Below are 27,705 nucleotides of genomic sequence, written 5' to 3' on the forward strand. Positions count from 1 at the left end.
ACTGGGCCTTCTGCTTACTGCTCAACTGCCTGGATTATGTTACGTTGTCCCAGTCAAAATGCTTCTTTCCCGTTACCACATTCAGGTGGTGTGAACTACAATTTGTGAACAAATTTACTCCTCTCTGAGAAGCAAGAATCTATGAAAAAGAACAGGCAGAGATATTACATATCATGAATTTTTCGGAATACTCAGCAGAAAACATGTTTTCCTTTCCTCTGTGTTTGTAAGTATGTTAATTTACTTCCTCTTGTGTACGCAGCATCCATATTAAAACAATGCCTTACTGCATAATGGTCAGCCTCAGTGAGAGGGAATGAGGTTTAGAAAGTTTCAGGAGTGGAGGTGATTAAATTACTGCTGAATAGCAAAGACTTCCATCTTGTAATCAGAGAAGAAATCTCCAGAGTAAGCAGAGAATATCTGACTCATGAAGAAAAGCATAGGATCAAAGGCTCTGAAATACTGATTTTAGGTACCTGGAGGATTGAGTGAAATCATCACAGTGATTCATGACCACAGGGCCCAAGATAAGTACTGTACATATGGTAGTCCTAAGTCTGGTAGGTCCTTTGGTAAGTCTCTCCCCCAGAATCCAACTTGCAGCTTCAATTAGGAAAATCTGGGTCAATTCTATTCTTCGAAGCAGCTGAGACAGGATAATAAGAAACAAAAGTTACATATTCCACATGAACAATTACAGTTTAATTGCTTATATGTTACAGTGAAAATTTGGTTCTGCTCCATGATCACCAGGATGGGGTCAAGCTGCAGAAGGTTCCCATGAGAACAGAGGCATTTTCCAGTGATGCAGAGAGCAGGTGTGCTCCTAGCCAAAGTGGGATATGATTTCTTGTGTTTCCAATGACTACATTTAGTTTTTTACAAGAAAAACTTCCCAGAAGCCAACAGCAGGGACCCTGGAAAAGCACAAATGCAGTCACTTGTGTAAGTTTAGAATAATTTATGTTATGGCTATGTATCTGACAGCGTAAATAAATGCATAGGATATATCTGTGTTTATGTGTGCACTTTGCAAGGTCAGAACATGGAGTATAAGCTGCTTGTCCTACTTCCTGCCTCCTGCAATTTTTTGCTTTGCCTAATGACTTCCTTTTAGTACAAGTCTGGTAAAAATTAATTCCCCAAGTTGCTGCAGTAATTTAGATTAGATAGAGCTATTTATTTTCCACAGCCTCTGTTTACCATACATGAAAATATCTTTTTTTCTTTTTTTTTCTTTTTTTTTAATTTTTATTTTTGCATTATTTAATCCTATTTTGAAAGCTCTGGTTCAGTCAGTGTACATCTGGGCTTGTGTTTCTACAAGAACCTAATACAAATGCTCCAGTGGATAAGGAGTTGTTCACTGCAGGATGAGGAGTCAACTTTGTCTTATGGTACAAAGCATCGTAAATATTGTTTGTCCTCTCCAGGGGGATAGGGAACTCATTGACTGCTCACGAGGCTTAGAAATTATTATCATCCTGCATTGCTAGGTTTGTGCTTGCTAGGGTTCATCATTTCATTGCCTTATTGATCACAAGCACTTTAGCAGACTGGAGGTTGAATCGAGCTGAAATTCAGAGGCTGAACCTTAAATGACTGATTCATTTCAAGTTCAGCTCTTAGTAGATGAACTACATGAGCTCTCTGCATCTGATCTCTTTGCAAATCTCTAGGATTCTGAGTACCAGTTTTGTTTCTAGATGTTGCATGCATTTCTTTGTGCATATGTCAGCTCTTGCTATTAGTAACTTTAGGTTGTCCTTGGCATTTTGTAGTACATATAGGAGTGCGTTACCAGCAAAGAAAAGGGGCAGGTAACAGAGGTCATCACGGCAGAAGGAAGGAACTTAGAAAGCATTCTGGAAGTGATATCATTGTACATGATTGAAAGTACACTACAACTAAATTTCTGTCCCCTACTGTAGGTCAGCACTGTGGGGATCAGTTGCATTCAGTTGTACTCTTCTCTTAGCAGATTTGAGGGAAATGAGGAAGACAAAAATCTATCTAAACAAAGACAACAGATCATAAACAGCTTAATAGTTACAGAAGCAAAATAGAAATATATTCCAAAATACTAGAAGATATAACAGTCCCAGATATAAATAGAGCACGCATCACCACTGCTGAGAATCCTGGGGACTAACCTGGAAGGAAAATAGTCTCCTGGACTGACATTTAGGTATGCATTTGCATTTTTTCCCAGCTTTCTGTGTGACCTGTATGGGATAGAATTCATTTCTTCTTGGTGGACAGAGAGCTTAAGTAAGATCTACCCTGCCAAAGGTGCTGCAGTGAGTCTGCTCTGAAACACAGTCATTGCTTATGACTCCACACTGAAATACAAGTTGCTTCCACACCATTCTCATAAGGTTATTTTGTCCTGAGTAACTTCCCTGGATTGACAGGATGAGTTTGACAGGACATTAAGCTCCATCAAACTTTTTGCTTAGAATTTTTTTTTCCTTCAGTAACCTCCACCAATGTTTTCAATGATGACTTTGCTGACAGCACAAGACAATGTAATTTTGCAATAGTAAGAGCTCAGGAAAGATTAGTTAGGTGATTATCTTTAGTCCTTGCTGTGAGACTATTTAATTTTTGTCATTAACTCCTTGGGGATTCTTCTGTGTGGAATAAATCCTGCCATACCCCATTGTGGCTAGGATCTAATTAGCACCCCCACCCTGACAGTACATCTGTGAAGACCAAGGCATTGCCATAAGCTCAGAGACAAAACTAAGTAAAATCAAAGGTAGTTAACCAATTAGTTTCAAACCTTTGACATACATTTCCCTCTGAAGTACAACAAGTACTTCTCAATCCCGTCAGCTGGCAACAAAGAGGAGAATTCTGACATCAAAATGCTTTAAAAATGGGAAGAACAATTTTGACACCCAAAAAGATCAAGTAAGAAAGTATGAGTGTTTATTCACATACTGCAGCCCTCCACAGGGACATGAAAAAGTGAAGGGCAAGACACTTACCTTTCTCTAGCCCCTTCTGATCTGGCACACCAGCCTCTCCTTTTTGTAATTCAAGGCAGTTTTGTTACTCCCCAAGAGGCTGTGGAAGTCATGGTTGTAGCAAATGAAAGTTGGTAAGGGAGACTATCCGGTGCATCTTAACAATACCACTGAATAGTATTAATAGTGTTACAGTGCTAGAGGGACACACTCAGGGTCTGTAGTGCTGTAAGGTTGGGTTGCTGTTATAAATTTGGAGAACTTCTGTCACCTGTGAACAGCCCCTGCATAATAAAGCTCCCACCATTGCAACAGCCTGTAACCAGCTTGGGCTGATAGCTAAAAGCCCATAGTAGAGATGAGGTGCATGTTTTGCATTTCTTCCAGGTGGAATCAGCTGTTGAACTTTTCTCATCCTTTTTGTTGACTGGCTGTGGTCAGAGAACAGGTGTTTGGCATTTTCAGTGATATGTGAGCCGGGGCAGATCCCGTGAAGCTCACAACCTACATCAAGCTAAGAGCTCTACAGCTAAAGGGAGAGACAAACCTTGTATAGAAGAGCTTGCTGACTCTACTGTACATTTCCCATAGGCATGCCTTTGCTTTATGGCAACAAGACAAAGGAGTTTCATATCACTCCTACCAGCTTCTATTTACTAAAGTAAGGAAAAGAGCCTTTTCAAGGGATAGCAGTTACTATAACCATTTCAAAGGTTCTTGAGCTCTTGGTTGTTACCTGCAGTTTTTCTTGCCCTCTCCATGTATGCAGGAGCTCATAGCAATTCATATCAGAGGGAATGGAACAGGTGAAATGGTAACCTCTTGTGGGGTGGAGGCATTCATCCTACAGACAGTGAGTCAGGACAAAGTCACAAGCCCATTTTCTTTCTCTTTCTCAATCTGATTGGGTCCTTTTTTCTGACACAGCAATAAATGGGATCTTTTGCAGTTGCATGTTGGCTTTTTGTTGTGTCCACTTCAAAAAGCAGCAGCTCTAAGTACTCACTTATGGGTTAAGTGTTACCCAGCCATGCTCATGTTATCCTCCTCAAGCTAGGCAAATGAAGGCTGGCTCTCTTTTTTATACTGTCTGAACACTTTGTCATCATTAATGAGACTTCCAGTTCTCTTGGGGTGGGGGAGCAGGGGTGAGTGAGAGACCTTACAATCACACTGAAATTGAGCCTTGGGTGACATGAAATGGTAGGGAGTTTTGGAAGGAAACACATCAGTAACTGAGCCTGCACACGCCTGTGACCATGCACACCAAAAACATGCTCAGCTGATCATGCTGTTCCATGCCCCTGACCACACTGACCTTGCCTTAATTTTCCCTTCATAAAATATCTGTGCATGCCTAACAGAGCCATGAACCAGGAGAATGCTATGACTTCAGAAATTTCCATCTCTTCAGGCTACTAATGAACAGTTATACTTCAAATGTAAAAAGAGTAATTAAAAAGAACAGCTAAGAAAACACTTCACTGAAACACACATGGGCTTTTTTGGATCAGGTGGGGTGGTTTTTTTGGCCAACACCTCAGCACATTTCGGTAAAGGCCCTAGCTATCCAAACTGCTGCTAAAACCTGGAATCTTTTCATGTAATAGCTTTTGCTGAGAAGCAGGGAGAAAACTTTCAAATCTCAGTGTCTGCTGCCACAAAAGAAGTCCTGTGTTAGTGAGTCTCTTTTACTAATAGTATTTAAAAATGACTACCATGCAAGTGCCCACAGAAGAAGCTAGCAGAAATGCGGTGAGGAAAACAGAAACTCTGATACTGGCAGAAGGAATATTATTGCCTCTGAGAAGTGCTAGAAAGAAAGGTCTGTCTGTGTGCAAAACAGAGAAGCCAGTAACCACCTCAGTCAAACTGAGAGCCAGGGCAGGACAAGCAAAAAGAACAAGTAGAAATGATGCTCTGTGTCTGAGCTGGCTGGGTTGCAGGACTTAAAGGAGATGTTGTGTTATGCCTAGCGATGGGCAGCTCCTTGCACCATGTCAACAGGTCAGGCAGGTGTATTACCCTGTGACTACCTTTCAGATCTTGCCTAGCAGATGATGAGGTTTGTGTTTGAGTTCTGGCACTTGTTGCGCTTGACCTGATGTGCTCTGAGGGTAGAAATCCCCCATCTGCAGGATTTCTGCCAAAGGGGCTTGTAGAATGTGGGAGGATAGGAAGTTTCCATATTGGCAAAAAACTTTTGTGCAGATTTTTAAGATGGGCACAAGCTTCTAATTCTGGAGCTCCTTCAAGGAGAGTGGGAAACATGGTGTGTATTTTCTTGCTGATAGAAAATTTCCCTCTTATTTACGTATTCATACATTCTGGGCAACCTTACTGGTAACAGCTTGCCTGTCACTTTCCCAATGTGGCAGGTTCCTCAGCCCCAGTTCCAGCTCTTTTTTGAGTTGGTTCTCTCCCCAGAAAGAAACCAGCCCCTCGCACAGTTGTGTCAGGAGAAAAAAAATGGGAGCCTTAGAGACACACAGTCTCTGATTGTCTGAAGACAGAACAACTCACTGACAGCATGATTGTAGCTGGCTCTAAAAGCATCCACTTGCTCTCTAGATTACCCATCAATATTCCATCACACACCTGCTTCCCAGCACAGCACAGCAAGCCTGAGGACACTGTTCTTATTCAGTAATGCTGTGTGGAAATGTTATTTGCCTGGCTGTTCAGGTTTGTGTTTGGAAAGTGACTTTTCTGGGTTGCTAACTTCATCAGCCTTTATCAGAGCAGGTGTGAGGCTCCCAAGACAAGAAGGTGCCAGCTTATGCTGGAGGAGGGACAGCTACGCTACAGACAATGAAGAACATAGGAAGCAGGAAGCTGCTTTGTTTCAATGAATTTAATCAGAATACATTAACAATATTTTCCCCACTTTGCCCTGTGGCTTTTCGTGCTGGTATATCACCTGGAAAGTACATTAAAAACAAAAAGCAAAAACGCCAGACACTAGAGCAATTCCCCTCTGCACTATGCTTTAACAATGCAGGGCACTTCTACAGCACGAAGGACAAAGCCTGGGAAGCCACACTGCATTGGGTTTATGTGTCCAGGTGCTGGCAGCAGGGATCTACAGGGGTGGCCTCTGGGAGAAGAGGCTAGGGGCTGCCCTGTGCCAGACACAGCCAGTTCCAGCTCCAGAGAGAGAAACATGGACCGCAAGCTGGTAGTTGGTTTAAGGCCATGATCAAGATGAACTAAGCCAATTATTTAGCAAAATGTTCTCCCATTTCGGGCACACCTCCCCACAAAGGCTTTGCAATAAATCTGGTAATAGAAGAATAGGCTGCCCATGAGCACGTTGCTCAGTTTGACACCTAGAAGTTAAGCATCTGTTCTGTGCTTTCCTAGACAGTGGGGAGAGACATACACTGTGGACAGCAATACATCGTGTCCTAAGGCAGGCACCAAGGACATCATCCTTTGAGGTACGCATTTCTCCCTGTTGAGTACTCAGGAAGAATTGATCAGCAGCTCAGGTGGAGACAATGAACAGTTTGATCGTTAAAGCTTAATAAGGCAAACCCACTTCATGAACTTGGTTATCCCTAAAATGATAGCAAATATTCCCAGGGCTCCCTCCTCAGCTGAATTCATCACCCTCTCACTCTGAACTCTGTCCATTGTGAAGTTCTTTATTTTTTTAAAAATAGATAATTACCTGTTCTCATTCTGACCGATTCACTAAAATTAGAGAGCAGCAAAGTTCCTCCTCCTTTTCCTCCTCTCTCTCAACCTCCCTTCCCTCATGTGTAATCATTCCTTCTGCAGAAATGGAAACAGCCTGGCTTCTGCTAATGAAAGCTGGCAATAGCTGTGAGATTCACCATAGTATGTCCCAACTAGTTCCAACGTATACTGTGTCACACACACTATCATTTCACAGCTAACAGCTAGCACAAAGAAAGAGTCTTTTCAAATGAAGGCCAAACTACCTTCATGTGGTGCTGACTGAATATACTTCTTGACTTATTTGAATATACTTCTTGGCTTATTCATACATGGATTCAATTTAGATGTCTTCCTGCCATTCTCATTTCCTTACAACAAGACTTTTTGTTGCATGCCAGATCTTTCACTTTTTAAATGCAGGACCTATCCCTTTGAGGAATCAAAGGTCAGCTTCACTAGGTCCTGTTCTTGCCCTCTTTGGGAAAAGGAAGATATGTCTCCCCTGACTAATATGAAAGACCTTCCACAGAGTTAATGGCTTCCCAGTCAGGATGATAATACTCGTTACATGCCCCTCAACTGAGAGATCATGCACAAAATTATCACTTCAGCTGGGGATTGTGCAGCAGGAATAGATGAGCTCTTGAGATGTCAAGGCTGATGCCCCACCTCACTAACTATCCGTGTTTCCCTCAGTGACCTGTGGACCTTTTTCAGTGATGATGTTAAGCTGGAGAGTTCCTGCAGGAAAAATTTCAGGGAACAAGTTTTGGCTGTTTTTCTCTGCACATTCTGAGCCACAGTGTAGTAGGTTCATCTCCCAGCAGCCTTTTCTTTGGGTACTGGTCTGCCACCACTACTGTCCTGCAATCTGAGGCCCTTCCAGACTGACTCCTTGAAGGAAGCTAGGGGGCTGCAGTTCGAATGGCTGCAGGGTACTTAAATGTCATTGGCCAGAGTTCTGGAGAACATTTTCAGTTTCTGGGGAGAATTAAGATTTTGCTACAAGAATGACATTTCATCAGGTATCACTTGATGACAGTCCAGAGAAATGATGCCAGTAGTTGTGTGTTGGGACAATCTGTGAAACTGAACACCGCATGTTTCTTGCAGCAGAGATGGGGAAATAGCAGGTAGGGGGACAAGACTGGAAAAGAAAGGAGCCTTGGGCAGAGTGTGGAGGTCCATAGTTGGTGGAATCAGGTGCAAAAGGATAGAGCACAATGCTGTGTAAATATTTCATCCCCATAGTATTTTTCTGGTATGTAGTATCTAGAAAACTACAGTGACTTTGTCCTCCAGCTAATACCTTCAAGTTTCCAGAGCCCTATCCCAGTGTCCCAGGTTCTTCCCAGCCCTGTCACTCCTCTAGCAAAAGCTTCCTTCACTGCAGAAGATTAAAATAGTCTTCTGCTGAGCTTTAGGCAGAATAATTGTGCTATGGTTTGAATAATGGACCCTGTTCAGGCTCTTTTCTTTCTGCCTCCCAGTATGACACAAGACCCAGACATATCACTTAGAGACAGGATGAATCAGGATGAATTTTGAAGCAGAAAATGTGGATTTTGGTAGAGTAATTTCTGTGCCCACCAAAAGCTGAACTGCTTTTGTCTTTGAGTTTTATCCTAAACAAACTCAAACATATTTTGGGGAAAACTTCTGATAAGGATGATGAAAAATGTTAGGAGTCCATATCCCAGACTAAGATGTCCCATGCTTAATACAATCCAGGACAGAGAGGAAAGCAGAGGAGAGGAGAGGAGAAAGACACAGTCATCAGTACTAACAGCCCGGACATGCTCTCGTCTTTATATGTAGTAGAGATGAGTCACAGTCTGGGCTTATAAGAAAGAAAAGGAAAAGAAAGGAAAAAAAAGAACCCACAGCGCAAAATGAGTAGCAGGAATGCAATGGTACGGGGTCCAGTTAGCTGGCCAGAAGTTGCTGCTTTGAGGAGGATTGTAAGAATTAGGGTAATATTAAGTGATCCTGTCTCTGGCATCAACTACTTGTTATAAATTGAGACCACAACGGACTATAATCCAATTAAAATTTATTAATTGTAGCAAGTAGGATAGGAGCAAAGAACAGCGCTGGACGGCAGGGGAGTCTGCGCTCCGCCGACTGCCGTCCAGCGCTGTTCTTTGCTCCTATCCTACTTGCTACAATTAATAAATTTTAATTGGATTATAGTCCGTTGTGGTCTCAATTTATAACAATTCTGGTGCCGTGACTCGGATAAGGAACGGTGGGCTTTGGTCCTCCGGGGAGGCGCCCCGCAATACTCCGCGGCCCCGCGACCAACAGCTTACTTCAACCTTACCGACGAACCTAAATTCTAGGATAGTGAGCAAAGGGAGAACCGGTAAAATCCCATAAAAATTCTGTGCACGGGAGTCCGGACGAAGACGCAGGGACGCGTGAGTATATTGCGAATTTGTTCGCGGGTTAGCCGTTCGGGCAGGATTGGGTTTCCTGGAATATAACGAGCGAGAGGTTCGACATACTGAACCAAGCGAGTGTGGACCCTTAAGTACTGCGTTTCCCAACTCCCGCGAGGGACTGGGCCAGGAACAAGGGGAGCGACTGAGTGTGTGTTTGTGGATATTCCAGAAGATGGGGGCGAAGGGCAGCAAGCCTTTGACTCCCATGGGAAGGGTACCCACAGTACCTAAGAATACCCCTCTGGCATATCTCTTAGACAATTGGAGATATCTCCCTGGAACTCTAGGAAAAGATAAGCAGAAAATGATAAAATATTGTACTAAGATATGGGGAGGGAAGAAGATTTCTAAAGAAATCTTTTGGCCGGTCTACGGGTCAAAAGAAGATTGGGTAAGACAGCAGCTAAACCTCTGGGTCAATAATAAAAGACCCAGGTCATAGAACTCATATGCAAGACTTGCGAACTATAGTAATCCAAGGGATTAGAAAAGCAGTACCCCGTGGTCAAAACATCAATAAGGCATTTAATGAAATGCAAAAGAAGGATGAAAGTCCAACCGAGTGGTTGGAACGCTTAAGGAAAGCACTTCAATTATATTCTGGGGTAAATCCAGATGATCCTGTTGGACAGGCACTTCTTAAAACTCAGTTTGTGGCAAAATCATGGGAGGATATTAGACAGAAACTTAAAAAGTTAAAAGACTGGCAAAATAAGGGATTGGATGAATTATTAAGGGAGGCTCAGAAAGTTTATGTAAGGCGGGAAGAAGAAAGTAGTAAACGGCAAGTAAGAATGATGGTAGCGACAGTAAGAGAAGGTCGCAGGGATCGAGGCGGGGGATATAGGTTTTCTGGAGCAAGACAGGAAAATGGGACAACGAAGAGGGAACAAAGACGGTGTTTTTATTGTAACAAGATGGGACATTTGAAAAAGAATTGTAGAGAAAGGATTAGGGATGAGGGAATATCAAAAATGGAATAGGAAAGTCAGGGGCTCTACATTTTGGGGGACCGGAGTCATCGTGAGCCCTTGATAAAATTAAAAATAAGTCCCCATAAACAAGAGTTCACCTTTTTTAGTAGACACTGGAGCTGAAAAATCAACTATTAGACAAATACCTGAGGGATGTAAGGTTTCCCCTGAAAAAGTACAAGTAATTGGGGTAAAAAGGGGAACCCTTTAAAGTAAATAAAATCAAAAATGTGATATTTAAAACAGAAAATAAATTTGGAATGGGTGAACTCTTGCTCGTCCCTGAAGCAGAATTTAATCTGCTAGGACGAGATTTAATTGTTGAATTGCAATTGGAAATTAAAGTAAAAAATCAAGAGCTAATGGTGTCTACTTATCCTTTAACCGTAAATGATCAAGAACAAATTGATCCAGATGTGTGGTATTCTCCGGACACAATAAGTAAACTGGAAATACCACCAATTAAAATTCAAATTTCCGAACCCCACATACCCGTGAGGGTGAGACAATATCCTATATCTCTAGAAGGACGGAAAGGATTAAAACCAGAGATCGATCGATTACTAGCACAAGGGATTTTGGAACCCTGTATGTCACCTTTTAATACTACCATCTTGCCTATAAAAAAAAAGCAAATGGAAAATATCAGCTTGTGCATGATTTAAGAGAAATAAATAAAAGAACAATTACACGGTTTCCAGTGGTAGCTAATCCTTATACGTTGCTAAGTAAATTGGGCCCCCATAACTCATGGTATAGTGTAATTGATTTAAAAGATGCGTTTTGGGCCTGTCCCTTAGCTGAAGAGAGTCGTGATTATTTTGCATTTGAATGGGAGGACATAGAAACAGGTCGCAAGATAATATAGCTAAGACAGTCACGGTAGCTTGTGAGACCTGTCAAAAGGTTAACCGAAACAACATGAGACAAAAACCTCTTGGAGGACGTTCCCCAGCATATAGACCCTTTTCACACATACAAGTGGATTTTACTGAACTACCCAGGATAGGGCGTTATAAATATTTATTAGTAATGGTGGATCATTTAACACATTATGTTGAGGCTTTTCCTACTTCCAAAGCAACTGCTAACCAAGTCACTAAAGTATTACTTGAACATATTATACCTCGATATGGGGTACCTGATGTAATCGACTCAGACAGAGGAACACACTTTGTGTCAAAAATTGTTAAAGATCTAACAGAAAGCTTGGGTATTAAGTGGGAATACCATACACCATGGCATCCACAAAGTTCGGGAAAAGTTGAAAGGATGAATGGAGAAATCAAAACTATTTTGACCAAATTAATGATAGAAACCAAATTATCATGGATTAAATGCCTACCCATGGCACTATTAATCCTCAGGACTAGACCCCAGGCAGATGTAGGAATATCAGCATTTGAAATGGTGTATGGTATGTCCTATAGAATTGAAAGTCCGCAGACGAATGTTTTAATTCGAGATCGTGTAATTAATGAATATGTTTTGCAATTAGCAGAACATCGGAACAAGCTTTGGGAACAAGGACTGATTGTGCAACGACCCCCGTTGGACTTAAAAATTCATAATTTTAAACCTGGGGACTGGATACTGGTTAAAACGTGAAAAAAGAAAACCCTAAAACCTAATTGGGAAGGACCTTATCTTGTTTTACTTACTACAGAAACTGCCGTTCGGACTGCTGAACGTGGATAGACTCATGCTAGTCGCATTAAAGGTCCAGTAACCCGACCCCACTGGAAAATAATCAGTACTCCAGGTGACACCAAGATAATCATGAAAAAATAAACCATGATAGAAACTCTGTTTGATCATTATGAAGCATTACCTTTTAGTGTAAAAAGTGTTATAGTTTTTGTTGTTGCTTTTTAATTTGTCTCTTATTGTGTATTATATTTAGAAGTTTACAAAGTGTACCAAGGGAGTTTGTTAAGCCTATGCAGCCCCATAACATAGAATATAAAAGACATACGGATGAAAGTAAGGTGCGTATCTTTGATGTTCGAATTAAGGGTAATGATCCAAACTGTAATTGCTTTCCATTTGCTTGTTTCAGGTACAAAGTTTGTCGAGAAAATTGATGGAAGCACTGTGAGTATGGTTATCCTCCGATAGGAGTTTGTATACAGTGCTGGAAAACTCAAAGAAATTTTACCAATCAGAAACTAAGACAATTGGTAGCAGAACAAAAAAGATTCTTTACGAATCCCGGGAATGGTGGGAGATTTTTTACTAAAGGCATAAATCCCCAATATTATTGTTACCATTCCAACAAACCAGTCCCCTTTATGGCTGAAATTTCAGCTATAAAGTGTAGAAGGTAAATACTAACCGTGTCTTGCTTTGCCCCATTTGTTAAAGCCGCAAAGTGGGAGGCCTATATAAATAGGTAGGAGACCCGAAGCGGCTATTCTCCTGAAGAATTCCCTTGCTGCCGAGAAGATGGTACACCCCGTGACTCGAAGCAACCGGGTCGACGGGCGAGGCAGAGGAGGAACAAACAGTGGAGAAAAGAACCAGAACAATGGGACCCAAGAACAATCGTGACTGAACTTCCCCAGGACTGGTAGGAGTATTCCAAAAACAATACAACCAAACTATTCTCTGCTCCTCGGTATACTTCTGTTAATGAAATCAGCAAATGGAAATCCCCCTGAGCCCGGCAACTGGCCATAGGAAAAAGCCCAAAAGAAACACACTGAAATAATGGGGGGAATTTATTGTGATTGTGGGACAAAGTGTGATAACTGTAAAAAAAGGATTGCGTATAAATATGAAGATGAAGATACGCTTTAATAAACAATTGGATTATAAAAAAAAAAAAAAGGGGGGATTGTGATAAATGTGGGGCAAAGATTGTTTATCAAAGCTAAGAATGAGTAATTGGAAAATACGTTTTGTTACTGAAACCAGTTAATTTTAATTCATCTTTATATTGTAACAATTAACCGTTAATTAAACCCTCAGGTTAAGCAATAAGGATGTACTAACGATTTTACTGATATGTGTGGGGATGTACTGATTATTGTGAAGAATGTGAAGAAAATGTTCCTAACACTTGAAACAAAGATAGGTCAAACAGGAATTGTGCCTGCAAGAAGAACAAGATAAAGATTGGGAAAGGAGATATGAGCAATTTCCCGACACTTGAAACAAAGATAGGTCAAACAAGAACTGTGCCTGCGAAAAGAACAAGATAAAGATTGAAAAAGAAGATATGAGAAACTGAAGAATGCGCACGTTGCAGGAAGATTGCAAGCACCAACCAGGAGCTCAAGTTTTGTAATATATATGAGATAATTAAAAACCTAAGGACTAAAACTATAAAAACAAGAGGTGTGAATGTGCTAGTTACGGCAGTCGGCAGAGCGCAGACTCCCCTGCCGTCCAGCGCTGTTCTTTGCTCCTATCCTACTTGCTACAATTAATAAATTTTAATTGGATTATAGTCCGTTGTGGTCTCAATTTATAACATACTTTTGACTATCAGCAGTTTAGGGACATTATGAAACCAAGCTTGCATTTGGGCTGTCCTATTTAGCTCTTCTCCATGAATGGTTGTACTGTTTCTTCTTTTTTAATCCTGTCATATTTTTGCATTTCCAATTCTGGTGAAAGACTTCAGACATGATGCTTGAAAGTGGATGCAGCCTGCTGGGACAAGGATTTCATAATGCCTGCAAAATCCTACATCCCTCCTCTTTCTTTGATGAGTTGCTAGGGTGACTTGCCAAATCCCACCCTCCCTGGACATGTCTGTGAGAATTTGCTGAGATGGGTGCAAGTGTTGTACATTCTTCTGAGCACCCGTGTTGCAGCATCACACCTCAGGTGCTCTTTCAATCACAGCTAGAGACTGAACTATTGCATTAAGATTGAATTCCAGAGACCATGTGTTTTGGTTTTGTGTGGCAAGGTTTTTGGTAGTGGGGCAGGGGCTGCATGGGTGGCTCCTGTGAGAAGCTGCCAGAACCTTCCCCAGCTCCAAGTCAGACCCACCTCTGGCCAAGGCCAACCCAATCAGCAACAGTGGCAGCACCTCTGGGATAACAGATTTAAGAAGGGGAAACCCGCAGTGGAGAGGGGAGTGGTATGTGAGAGAAAACCCTCTGCAGACAGCAAGGTCAGTGAAGAAGGAGAGGGAAGATGTGCACTGGAGGAGGTGATGCCCCTGCAGCCCGTGGTGAGATGGCAGGCTGTCACCCCTGCAGCCCATGGAGGTCCACGGTGGAGCAGATGCCCACCTGCAGCCCACGGAGGACCCCATGCTGGAGCAGGGGGATGCCCCTGAAGATGGCCATGACTCCATGGGAAAGCCCACGCTGGAGCAGCCTGTGCCTGAAGGACTGCAGCCCATGGAAAGGACCCATGCTGGAACAGTTCATGGAGGACTGTCTCCTGTGGGAGGGACCCCATGCTGAAGCAGGGGATGAGTGAGGAATCCTCCCCCTGAGGAGGAAGGAGCAGCAGAGACAATGTGTGACCAACTGACCACAAGCCCCATTCCCCGTCCCCCTGCACTGCTGTGGGGAGGAGGTAGAGAAGAACGGGAGTGGAGTTGAGCCAGGAACAAGGGAGAGGTGGAAGGAAGGTGTTTTAAGGTTTGGTTTTAATTCTCATTATCCTTATTGTTATTTGATTGGTAGTAAATTAAATTGATTTTTTTTTTCCCCAAGTTGAGCCTGTTTTTTGCCTGTGGCCATAAGTGGTGAGTGATCACCCCCTGCCCTTGTCTCAACCCATGATCTTTTCTTTATATTTTCTCCTCATCCCACCGGGGCCAGGGCAGGGGAGTGAGCAAGCAGCTTCATGGTGCTTTGTTACTGGCTGGGCTCAAACCACAACAGCATGGAAGACTGAGTGTTGTGGGTGGATGTGACTATTCTTCAGTATGAAGGAGCACTTTTTCACTAAAAAAGTTATTATTCAACCAAATGTAGCACAGTTAGATACTCTGCTAATTGTTCATTATTTATATCTAAAGACTTATGCATACAGCTAACTCTACAGCCACATGGAAATGAGAGGTGTAACTTTATTTGGACTCAGAAAAAAAGTTTGAGTCCTGGAGGACATGCCTGCTAACTGGCTTCTCTTGTTCAAAGCTGTAGTGCAGAGTTGGGACAGCATACACTTAGAGGAAGACTTTTGTGCATGATCTTCCCATTCTGTGTGTTTTCAATTCTCAAGGCTTTTTAAAAAATCAAGTGACTCTTCAATGTTCAGTGAAATCAGTTCTTTACAATCCCTTGTTTGGCTTCTGTGTCTCTTTTCTAGGCAAAACTGAAATGTGCTATGAATGATTTTACTCTTGTAATTTACAACTGGTAAACAAAAAGCTCAGAAATCTGTCAGCTCTTTGTTATGTCTTGGAAGGGTATAATTAGAGAATAAAAAAAAAGATCTTGACACTTCATGAATACATACCAGATAAACATAAAATACATCCTATATTTTACCATGCTGGTCTTTATGATTGAGTTAAATGTTGTTGTCATAATGAGACTTCACTGAGCTTACTTAGCTGGTACTTACACTGGTCTGAAGATACAGGTCAGAGATGACTTTCTAATTTTCCATTCTGTGAAGGTACCAGATGTACGTATTTCTAATTGCTATGCTTACTTCTTTCTGAGTTAACCACATCCATGCCCTTTACCAATTTATATTTTATAAATCTTAAAGGCACTGGGGCCATATTTATTACTTTGTGTCCTCTGATCATAATACAAACTTACATTTCTTAATGTAAGATTGCATTTTCAACTGTGATTTCAAGCTAACTTAATGCTTATAAGAAGATCAATCCATTCCAATTAACAGTAGTGGAAGTCTCTCGATTCTCTGAGCAGGGTATCAGGCTTGGGACTGTCTTATTTCTCCTCATCATCCCTATTAAACTGAATAAATTTTACAAATATTACTCTGCAAATCACTTCAGAGCATTTGCACAAGGGAGTCTGTTTTGCCTAGTCTGCCAGGGTCTAAAGTACGAGTGCTTTGCATTTCTCCACACCACATGAATAGTGTCTCAATCAGATTTCTTTTCTTCTTACAATATTGGAAATCAGTGGGATTACCTTCTCATGCTGAAAAGCCATAGAGTTAAGCAGATACAGGAATTCAAGGAACATGCATTTTTTTCAGTTTTGCCACTAAAGTGCTGTGTCATCCTACTGATGTCACTTAACCCATTTTGCCTCCTTCTTCTTTGTCTTTGCTGTCCTGAGCTCTTTATGACCAGCTATTTAGACCTGAACTTGCACCACAGAAGTCAATGGTAGTTTTGCTAGTGTCTTTAACAAAAACTCATAGGCACACTACTTTTGCTGTTTTGGAAGAAACTTGCTATGTTTGATTTTTTTCTCCCTCACTGAAATTGTTCTTTCTTTAAAAAAAAAAAAAAAATAAAGCTATACTACATGAAAATTAGTTCCAAACAGAGGCTGAATTCTGAATTGATCTGTTTTCCTAAAATTAAGACATTCCACTTACACTGTTCTTTTCACTCGCTCTCAACAATGAATCCTCATTTGAAGAGCTATTTCAACATTAAAGAAAAATATTTCTTGAGATAGTGCTGTTCCATCAGGCCAGAAACATTTAGTTCTTCTGTTACTAGATGAAATCTCTTTCAAATTGATGTATTTTCATCAAAGGTTTTCAACATCAGTGTCTTCAGGAACATTTTCTTCTCCGACAATTGGTTGACAGGACTTTCAGTGCTACCTACAGCACAGATTCTGCTCGCTTAACAGTGTGCTTCATGTCCATAATGCTCCATTGACCAAAACAGAGATATGCTTTAGGCAGTCAGCATAAATTTGTCTAAAATTCATCCTGCAGCTGTCAGTTCTTCTGGGAGAGGGAATAGTTTGGTCCAGGGGGTTGCAAACTTTTATTCCCCTCCCTCTCCTCCTGCCAGGAAAGGGGAAAGAAAGCAACCTGAAATCCATTCAGATTTCAGGTGACTCGGTGATTCAATTCTGGCAACTTCAATGGCTTAGGTTGAGTCATTAGCCAGCAGAGCTGTGCTCCCACCCTAAGATCATCCAAAGCACAATTAAGTGTTTCATTCTTGCCTTTAATTGACTGAGATAATGCAAAGCAATTTCCAACTGTAGGAGACATTTTTATCATCAAATGCCTTTTTCCACCTTTTCTTTCTTTTTAAAATAATTTATTAATTTAATAAGTTTCAAAAATGCTTCTGAGTAAAGCTGCAATTTTTCAAAGAATTGGATCTGCCTTTATTTCCATCACCAAACCACAGGCTTGGTGACTGAAATGAACTCTTTACACAGCATTGTTATTGTCACATGATGATTCACATGAGTTTTTCATGGGATGTTATTTCTTGCTCTTAATCTGGCTTGCAGAAAAGGAAATAGATTTTCTGTTCTTTCTGTACACAACTGTCTTTATCTCCTTAATAAAAACATTCACTAGGTCTAAGGCCAAGGAGTAATCATTCACGAGACTTAGAAGCTACCTATTTGACAAGGATTCTGTTTGCAAAACCTTTACCCATTTAATATGTATTTAAGGCTAACAATTCAGAAGAGATATCGTGGTAAGCCTAAGAATGTCCTGTTATATTATGAACTGAACTTCTAACTGCACGCAAGAATCAATTCTGTCTTCCTACCTCAGATTGTCAAATGCAGGCTCACTGGTATTATCTTATCTCTATTTCTTTTTCTGATGTATCCACCTAACTGGCCCAGTCTGTAGTATCTACAGCAGAAGTCATCTAAGTTTGGTCTTTTCACTTCAGAGCTGTTATCTAGCATCACCTTTGGCTGTGAACGACTTTTAAAAATTTTCATCTCATATGCATTGTTTGTATCTCCTATACCAGGAAAAAAATTTTCAGCATTATTAACAGTTGTGCAGAATTCATTTAATAGCAGATCAATATTATTGGAAGTATTCTTTCTTGGTGCATTTTTTTTTAAATCATTTTATTGCCTTTAATTCTGCCAGTTCTAAAGTTTTACTTCTGCTCTTTTTTTTTCCTTTATAAGTTTTGGTTCTTTTTACCATCTTGATAGTGTTATTGTTCCACAATGTCTTCATTCCAGTGTGTTTTCTATTTTTAATGCTGACTTTGTTAGACTATCAGGACTTTTTCTATAATGTGGGCGTGCATCTGATAAAATTTCTTCAACTGTTTCAAATTATTAATTATGTTTTCCTGATTAAATATGATCTTCTAGCTTGTTTAGGGCATTATTGATTTGAACGTTCCTAACCCACCCATCAGAAGTACCAAATAGTTGTTATCTGCTCATTTAAATTTAGCTTTGCAAATATGTTCAGACCATGATCAGTTGCATCTAAGAATCATCCACCCTTAAATATTGAGATTGAGTCCTACTTAACTGTCAAGATGAGGTCTAATATAGCACTCCCCTGTGGAAACAAAACCTCTTGAGCTAGGAAAAATATTTCCAAGGATGCTTTTAGTACTGGCAGTAGCAGCTATGCAGCATACTTCATTTCAGTTGAAGTCTCCCATGATAAAGACTTTTTCTATACTTTCTAGGTAAGTATTTAGGACCCTTGGAAGAGCTGGCTGTGCAGTTCTGTGTTGCAACACAGTTAGCCATAGCAGACACCAATTTACAGCCCATCTTGTACATGAAGCATGAGTGTATCAGTTCAGAAATATTTGGGATCTTCTGCCTCAGAGCTGCCTCAGAAAGCACAAGCATGTCAGAGGAAGGGTGGGGAATTCAGCACAGGGCTGACTAAGTTTTAACTTTACAGACTTTCCACCCACTAGTAGAGAACATTTCTGTTCCTAGATGGTCTAGATCACAGGCACAGCAAGTTGGTGGCATATTGTCCAAGCTGCTTCCTTGCACGAGAGCAGTGTGGACACTGGTATGTACAGAGCTCTGGGCAGGGGGCAAGCAAGGTGGAAATACTGTGACTAGTCAGGGACAAAGCTGTTTGGCAGAGCACTGTTTTTACATTAGTTTATAAGCACTGTTACTGGTTCTGTACAGAGCACAAAGGAGAGCCAGGAACTGCTCACTAGCAGCCAGGAGACTGCAGAGACATGGAATTAGCTCATGGTCCTAACTTTACATGGAGTACAGGAGACCATGGTATCATGCCCATGGTCTAAAGTACAACTACAGGATACTTTACATCACAAGATTGTAAGGCTGAGCCACATCACCGGAGCCTCTGTTGTGTTTAAACTCTGCCAAAAGCACTCCACTCCTGCACCTGACAGAATCCAGCAGCTCATGTCAGTCACAAGCCTGCTGTCCAGAAAGGTGCTGAGGACTAGGAGTGACCAGCAGCTGCACAACTGGTCTTGGGGACAGGTGGCTGAGATCTACTACCATTTGCACACACATTTAAGTACCTTATTTATGGAGAGAATGTCTTTAAATCTTGGATTGACTTTTGCATTTTGATCCTTTAGTTTGCATAAATTAATGACCTAAGTTAAGCAAAATTTAAGTTATGACTTAAAGAGTCAAAGGACAGAGAAAATACTGTCAACTCCATTTCATACATAGTGAACATTTCTAATCATGTAAGAAGATATTACATACAATATCAGGTTCTGACATTTTCTTATCATTGAACAGAAGAAAGGCTGATATCTTGGGTCAGATAAACCATAAACAACCATCCCATGCACACATACCCAAACAAAACAAATTTAACTGTCCACACAAAAAGCATTGAAAAGTTTCCTCCTTTAAAGTATGTGCCATATCCATGGCGAAACAACCCACATTTTTCCTGAAAAAATGCTTTCATAGGTTCAGAACACAGAATCAGAGCACACCAGCTCTCAGAGAAGCAAAAGAAAGTGAAAATCAGCCTTTAGTGGAAAAGATGAAAAATGTTGTGATTAGCATAACGATATCATTGTTCCTGTATTAATCTGTAAATTTGCATATAAACAAGTTAAATAATGTAGGACATTTCTCTGCAGTTTAAGAGTTCTAAATAAAACTGTCAGTTACTTTAATTTGTCTGTAATATTTTGGGTGGTTTTTTAAGTGGAAAAAAAAATCCATTCATATGTTATCTTGTTTAAGCTTATGATCAGCAGCCTACTGTGACTTTGCATTAATTTTGTTTCTTTTTTTTCTTCTCTGGGGGTGGGAGGCCAAGAGTGGTGTGGAATCCAAATTTGATAAGGGATATCGACTCAAAAAAAACTTGTACCTCTTCTTGCTATGCTCTGTGATGGTCTTCACAGTGGGATGGCTCCTTAAATGAACAGTGTAGCAGAAGTGATAGGAAGCATGACAAATTTAAATTCTACTGTCATCATTAGGATAGCAGAATCATTAACAACACTTCTCTACCACAGGGTATTTTTCTCTAAGCTGTGGTATCATCTTCCTAAAATATTCTGCTTCCCAGGTAAAGGCAACTGGTTGAGCGAAGTAGCCAGACAAGGCCCTGTAGTATCATAAACCAATTTTTCAAGCAGGATGGAGGAAACCACCCACCAAGCTGTGACCCAGGCCCTGTCATATACCTAGCCCACACCACACACCCCCTCTGCATCTGCTTTTTTCTTTCACTTTGGCACATCTATCTAGCAGTGTCCTCAGGTCAGGGATAACCCTGACACCAAGTGCATGCTGCCCTTCCTATGCAGGACTGTGGCAACCAAAGGAACCATCTTATAGCCCTAATTCAGACGATTGCTGGAAACAGAAGCCAGGGTGCTTCTTGAGACTGAGATCCTCTTCTCCAGGCTGCACTGGAAGTGAATTTATCCCTGTCCTTATGTGTTGCTTCACCTTTCATCCTGTCACAAAAGCACCACTATAATTTCTGTTTTAGAAAGCATGAGGCTGCTTATTGGGGTGGTACTTACTGTATTTTGTGGATTATAAAGCCACTGCAACTCTTGAATTTTCCCAAGCGCTACCCATAACTACAAATGAGGTTCTTGCCTTTGAGTTCTACTTTTCTAAACCAGGAACCATGAGAATTTTTAGCCACTGTGATCAGGACTATATTGAATACAAGACTGGAGGTTTTTACACAAGGGGAGCTGCATTTAAGAGCATGATCACTGGAAAGTGCATAGATTACCTGATTTAATCAGACTTGTAAAGAAAATATTGTGTTTTATTAACCAAAATCATGATAAATTGATCCAATGTAGCCTATTGTTAGCTCTGTACCAACTTAAAAATGAGTCTGTTTCCACAGGCATCCCATTGTGCAGCTTCCAGTTTGATTTTTCATTCATATTGTCAAGTTGTTCAGCGTGCCCTTGAGTACAGTAAAGCCAGAGAGACCTGGCATCTCCCAGCAAGAGCCACGTGCTTTAATAACTGTCACTCCACTAGCCAACACTTTAGAGCTTTCAGGTTTGATTTTAATTTGAGGAGCTGTGACATTTTTAGTATCTTTTAAGCAACCGCCTTACTTCACAGTCACGATGCTCTGATTACAAAAGACTAGGGGAACAGGAACTGTGCAATGCTGTTGCAAGACAGTTGCAGTAGGAAGAGCCATAGTTTTGTCCTGTGGGGTTGTTAACAAATTCCTTCAAAGCTGTGCTTACCTAGCGTTGAAGCTTTGAACTTTTTATTTCAGGCTTCTTTGTCAGAATTTTGTACAAACTTATATGTGCACAACAGTGCAGGGCTTCTTACCACATTGCTTCCGAGTAACCGCAGAGCAAATGGCAAGAAATTCTCCTAAAAAAGCAGAGTTACATTTTGTGTTAAAAGCTTGCAGGGTGTATGTGTGAGATATGAGAATGGATTTCATGCTGTTTGGTGCTATCAGGACAGACAAAGCACTTTGCGTCGTCTTTCTGCACCTGAATTACTCCCACCCTTCAGTAAATCCATAGCTGGTTTCTCAACTCTATTTCATATCAGACTTGGGAGAAATTGATGAATTTTTACATTTAGTTTTTGAACCAAAAATTCAAATTTCTTTCTAAACTATTTCAGGCCACTAGAGGAAAAGAATCCATGTCAGTCAAATAATTCACTTCACTAAGCCTGAAATATACTTTTTTCATTTCTGGGCATCCTTACTAAAAGCAGACAACAAATCACAATCTTTCATACCGCTACTGTGTTATGCTGGTGCTCTTATTCACACTGCTCTGTGGTTAAGACACCAAGATATATGTTATAGAAATAGCCAGGGAGGAGGTTTAAATTACCACCTCCTGCCAGGATTTCAAATATTGTCTCTGCCTGCCTTAATAATATATACAAACAATACAGGAAAAACACAAGGGGTGCCCCAATCACTGGGACTGGAAACAAAGGTGTCTCAAAACTGCCCAAGTGGTGAGACTTCTTAAAAATTGTAATGTCACTGAGCCTAAAACCTGTCACCAAAGGAGTTTTATCAAGAGTACAGTTTCATAATTGTGTTAAGCAGATTTAAATTATTTTAATGGGTTCAAACTCTATGTTACTGTTGGATATTTGCTCATTACCTGTCATGTGGTACCTCTAATATTCATGTGTTCATTTGGATCATTAAATTGAAGAGACAGAAAGATTTTAGGCAGGTCAGTTCCCAGTTCTGCCACAGTGTGGGAGAGCTGAATCTAAGGCAAAGGACCCTGCCTTCTCTCCTTTGCCTGATGCCTCTGTGAGTGCTCTCAGTATTCAAAAATCCCAGGCTTGCTCTTGAGAAGTAGCTGTATTTTTCAGGGAGAAGCTGCCTTTTGGAAACTTGGGACCAGTCAGTGGAAGGAAAAGAACACAGCCTTGTTTCTTTGTTTGTTTTAAAATCTGATTTTGCATTTGCGAGGCAAGCACAGACAAAAAGCAGTGCTGGGAACATGAATTGACCATTTTATGTGAACAGCCAGAAGGCAGAAGAGAATAATCAATACAAATGTTAGTGTGTTGAGTTCTCCCATAATCTGTGATTGCATTTGCCCCATCACTATGATTGCTTTGCCAACCAAATTCACTCAGAGATTCTTGCCAAAAATGTCGGTGAACAGATCTGTGACTCCAGCTTCTGGAAGGGCCTGGAGGGTGCAGAGTGCCTTTCACACAGGCTCTAATATGACATATCAGCATGAAAGGCAGATTATGACTAGTGTAAGTGACAGGCCTTTCTCCTTGACACTCACTGAGCCTGTCAAACAAGGCTGAGTGATAAATCTCTGAGAAAATGGAAGCTTAAACAAGGGACCACTCACACCTGTCAAGGGAAAGAGCCTCCAGAGCAGTTCTGATACAGTTAGATTCCTGCTCCTTCCCTCACAGTGTTAGATGCCCTGCAGGAGCAAGGATATCCCTATCTCTGGGCACCGTTGGCAGTTTCTCATTTGAGATTCACCCACTACCTGTCAAAAGTGAAGCCCTGAAACATCCCCTACCTCCCTCCACCTCCAAATCCGTACCTAAAGCATGCAGCAGCACAGAATCAAGTTAAACCACTTGCTAAACATCCAGTCTGAATGACAGAAGAGTAGCCATTCACCCAAAAGCACAGCCAGACCAGTGCTTTTCCATGTGTTTCTGTTTGCGGATTACCCTTCCTTAGCAAATCTCTTGGAAGAGGAAGGTACTCTTTCACCATGCATTGGAATTTAACAACAGTATATTACTTTCCTTTGCAACAACCTGTAAGAAATAGAACACATACCCTCACCCTATCCCTATACTGAAAACTGTTGATTTGGGGATGGGACAACCACTTTTCAAATGCCTGTAGAGATATCAGTCCACAGCCCTGTCACTGTCCAAGTCAGACTTTCCCAGCAAGAATTCAACATAAAGCCACCCTTGCAGCTCTCAGCTTGATCTGTGGTCCTCAGTTCCTCCTCTGGGAATCTGCCTCCTTTCTCAATATATGGGAGAAAGACATATGAAGAGCAAAAGCACACATCAAGACTGAGAGACTATTTCGAGAGCACATACAAGCTATTGCCTCTTTTATTGAAGGAGACAGCATAGTTAGGAGTGAAAGCTGGCTCTCTAAATTAGAAGGGACAGATTTGTAAAGGCTGGAAGGCTAGCTGGCACATGGATAGAAGGCATTGGTGTTGTACTTCCTGACTTATAAAGCACTGTCAAACTTTTAGGAGTTAACCAAAGTAGGCCTACTTCTGTTAAATAGCATCAAACTGACAGGGCCCTGTGTGAAGTCAGGGAACTGTTCTCTCAGATTTCCAGAAGGCTCTGCATCATGTCCAAGGCTTTGTGGAGATCTGAGCATGCCTCAGAAACATCTTCTTCTGTTTCTGCTTTAAATTTTCTCATTCATGTCTACTATCAGAGCTGGCCAGTAGCAAAAACACTGTAGAGTTGTAGTAGTAGCAATGAGGTATGAATAGAGAATATCCCAGAAGCCTTGCTCTTCTAAAACTCCCAGCCTCAACTCCAGATAAAAATTCAGTTAAAATCAAGCTACAGATTTGAATTCCCACCTCGAGCTAAAAAGACACGTTATATGAAACTAACTTGAAGTGGGCAGGGGCAGAAAAGTCTTCCGTGTCATTCAACTAGAGACTGACTGCAGAAAGTGGAGATGCTGTCTTGCACCTCACTGAAGGCAGTTTACTAGCTTCTTCTCTTCTAACCAAACCTAATACCCTCTGCAAATTACAGTGCATGGAAATCTGTGAGCACAGGAAATCACCAGAGCACAGGAAATGTGAAGATAACAAGCAAGAAGTTTCTAGCCAGATATGCAGCTGGCCCAAGCACACAGACATGATGAAGCTGATCCTCTGCTTCTCTGCAATACTGTTTTGCCACTTCTGCCTTTGCTGCCCAGGTTTATAGTTTAAATTGGTAGGTTCTGCTTATAGCATCTTGAGTGGTAGAAGCTACTCATTACAGACAGGAACGACCCACTAGTCAACAACCAGGGATTCATCAGAAACATCAGAATGTGACAAAACATTCTAGGGATTTTCAAGAATGGTACACTGGGATGTCTCTATCCTCAAAACTCATCGGTAGCAGCTGAAATAAACTTCCAAAAAAGGAAATCAGTCATACAAGTCCTGAATAAAAACCACCTACAAGCACCATTGTGCTTTCTGCATTTGAGTGGACGAAGAGTTCTGTTCAAGGGGCAATTTGTCAGCTGCCTTTCCCACATCAGGCCTTTGCTTGGACTATATCTGTGTCAATCTCTGGCTGAAGAATCCTTCCTCTAATTTAGGGACAGCATGTTTAATAAGGAGACAGAATTTACATTCCTATTACTGAGCATGACAGAAATAATCCAGCAGCTGTAAAATGACTAGTGAGATCCTACAGACCTATATGGTGCCCGTTTTAAAAGTTGTCTCAGCCCTATTATGATCCTAAATTTCTAATGGGCTGCTTGGAAGTCTGGCTGGGACCAAGAGCATAAAAGCACTGTACCTGCTCCATAGTACTTGTTTTAGGCTGATGGTCTTGTGAAGACCATGCCAACAGTTCCAGGAAATGTGGGGGAATTTGAATGTGGTGGCATTGAGCTGACAGGCTGCATTCTTTCTCCCTTCTTCCTAACTGAGGAAAAACAGTTCCTCCATGAAGTCTCCCTCTCAGCAGATATTGAATAACCTGAGCCTGTGCTTCGAGGCAGGAGTAGGCAGACTTATGTGCTGTTTTGGCAAAGGAGGAGGCCTACAGCAGGGACAGGACTCAAGGTTGCATTGAAGAAGGGTATCCCAGAAAACCACATCCACTGGAAATGATGAAAGGGCAAACGTTTCCCCAGATACCCTACTTCTCCCCCAGCAGCAGCCAGTCTGCCTTCCTTAAACTCCAACATGGTCAAAAAAGGCGGCCACAGCCCTCCTCCTGCATCAGCAAGAGGGCTTCCCAGGCCTGGATCCCCAGACAGGGTGTCTTGCACTGGAGTCTGGTGAGATTAAATCAGCTCTACTCATGGCTGCCTCAAAGCTGGCCAGTGAGGAAGGGAAGAAAACTCCTGAGGCCTGTCTCAGACCCTCAGGAAGGCCATATAAATTGGCACTCACTAGGCATGGGGCATGCAAACCCTCCCTTCTTTTCCCAGCTTAACCAAAAGCAACAAGCATACATGGGGAATGAAGACACACAGCAGGCAAAGGCTACACAACTACCACAAGTAAAGCACACCCTAAACTTTATCAGCCTGACCCATGCATGAACTCAGATCTGGCCTTGTGTCAGCCCTTCTTCTTTCAGGCATGTGGGGTGACTAATTCTCCCTGACAGTCTTAAATCCCAGCCTGATGAAACCGAAAGCAATGTCAGAACAGATGCAGAGCTTTGTGGTGAGGCCAGCACAAAGTCACATCTTGCTCTAAGGAACCAGCAGCGTTTCAGAGGCTGAGTCCAGCTCTGATGACTTTTAACAGAAAAGAATGATGCATCAGTTAGCTGAGCCATGAAGGCATGAGGCTACACTCTCAAGCAGGCATAATTCCACTGGTCTCATAAAGTCCTGGTGAGTTATCTGATAGTTCAAGGCTCAGATAACAAACTGGCAGTATGAGACATACTGTGGTTAATGCCTGGTTTAAAGCAGTAACAGGAGCTCTTTGGCTGCAGCAAAAAGGGAACAGACCTTTAAATCCTGTTTGGTAATCTTCACAGTCCTTCAGTTAGCTGACACAAAAAAGAACCAACAACTGTACAAGCCCTTCCCCTTGCATCTAATTTGTAAGCTAGGGATAAAAAAAAGAAGTTACATGAAAAAAAAATGGTGTAGCTGTACTTACTACAGGCAATGGTACTGATCAAATCACTCTCATGCCATTGTCTGCATTTTCAGGCTGACACAAGCAGCATGATCCAGAACAGAACTGTCTACATTTAGAGATGAGATGAATCTAAAGAGTTGGAGAGGGTGTGTTGGAAAAAACTCAGAGCTCCTCCAGCCACTTAGCTAAATTTTATATGATCCTGACTAAGGGGTTTTTCCATTGAGGAAAGAATATCTTATTCCCCAAAGCAGCAGAGCAGCAAATAAGCTGTTCTGCCTCTTGATGCAAAGGGATGCATTCATGCCCTTGTTGGAATTTGGCCAATAAATTGTTCCATGTGGTCTTGGTTCTACTGGCTAAAGAAATTCCAAGTGGAAGGGTGTGGGTGTGGCAGTCACTTCTACAGACCAGTAGCAATGGGAACGCGGGTCATACAGGCTCTGGGATGGTCTTCACTTCCAAGTCCTAAACTTCTGTCATGGACTGCTGCCTGTGGAGGTGCCCAGGTTTTTGGAAGGAGAAAAAATCTCATTTACACAAGGGTCAGGCTATCCCTAGGCCTCCAGCTCAGGAAATCAATTCTCTACTCAACTACTGCATGATTTTGGGCAAGTAGCTCAATTTCTCCACCTGTAAATCACAAGCAGTAATGCTAAGTAAAAATTAATTATAATAAAATTATTAATTAAACTATATAATTGATATAGAATATATTATATAATATATATAATATGTTATTTAAGTTATATAATTAATATATGAATTAGATTTTGGAGATGTCCTGGGAAAAAGCCCTTCCTCTGTGCAGCTTGGTCTTGCTGGCTGATGTGAACAAGACACATCATTTGGCCACACTTACAATCACAAAGAAGCATCAAAAAGGCAGAAACAGAGCTAACTGGTATTTCAGAGGTGAATGCATACTGTTACCTTTATGTTTCTCATAGGGA

The 27,705-nt window shown here is 41.4% G+C and overlaps 1 protein-coding gene across 4 annotated transcripts in view; it reads right to left on the reverse strand.

The window, feature by feature from the left end:
• The window catches only part of CPLX1 (complexin 1), a 126,599-nt gene that overhangs the window by 12,566 nt on the left and 86,328 nt on the right, over positions 1-27,705 (reverse strand). Inside the window, exon 4 of one of the 4 annotated variants that reach the window (XM_075021657.1) lies at positions 480-649. The exons of the other annotated variants lie outside the window; for them this stretch is intronic. Coding sequence (XP_074877758.1) covers positions 480-649 — 170 coding nt within the window. The remainder of the gene's footprint in view (positions 1-479; positions 650-27,705) is intronic. 4 annotated transcript variants of the gene reach the window in all.

The sequence above is a fragment of the Buteo buteo genome, chromosome Z, assembly GCF_964188355.1.
Source record: "Buteo buteo chromosome Z, bButBut1.hap1.1, whole genome shotgun sequence".
Classification (NCBI taxonomy): domain Eukaryota; kingdom Metazoa; phylum Chordata; class Aves; order Accipitriformes; family Accipitridae; genus Buteo; species Buteo buteo.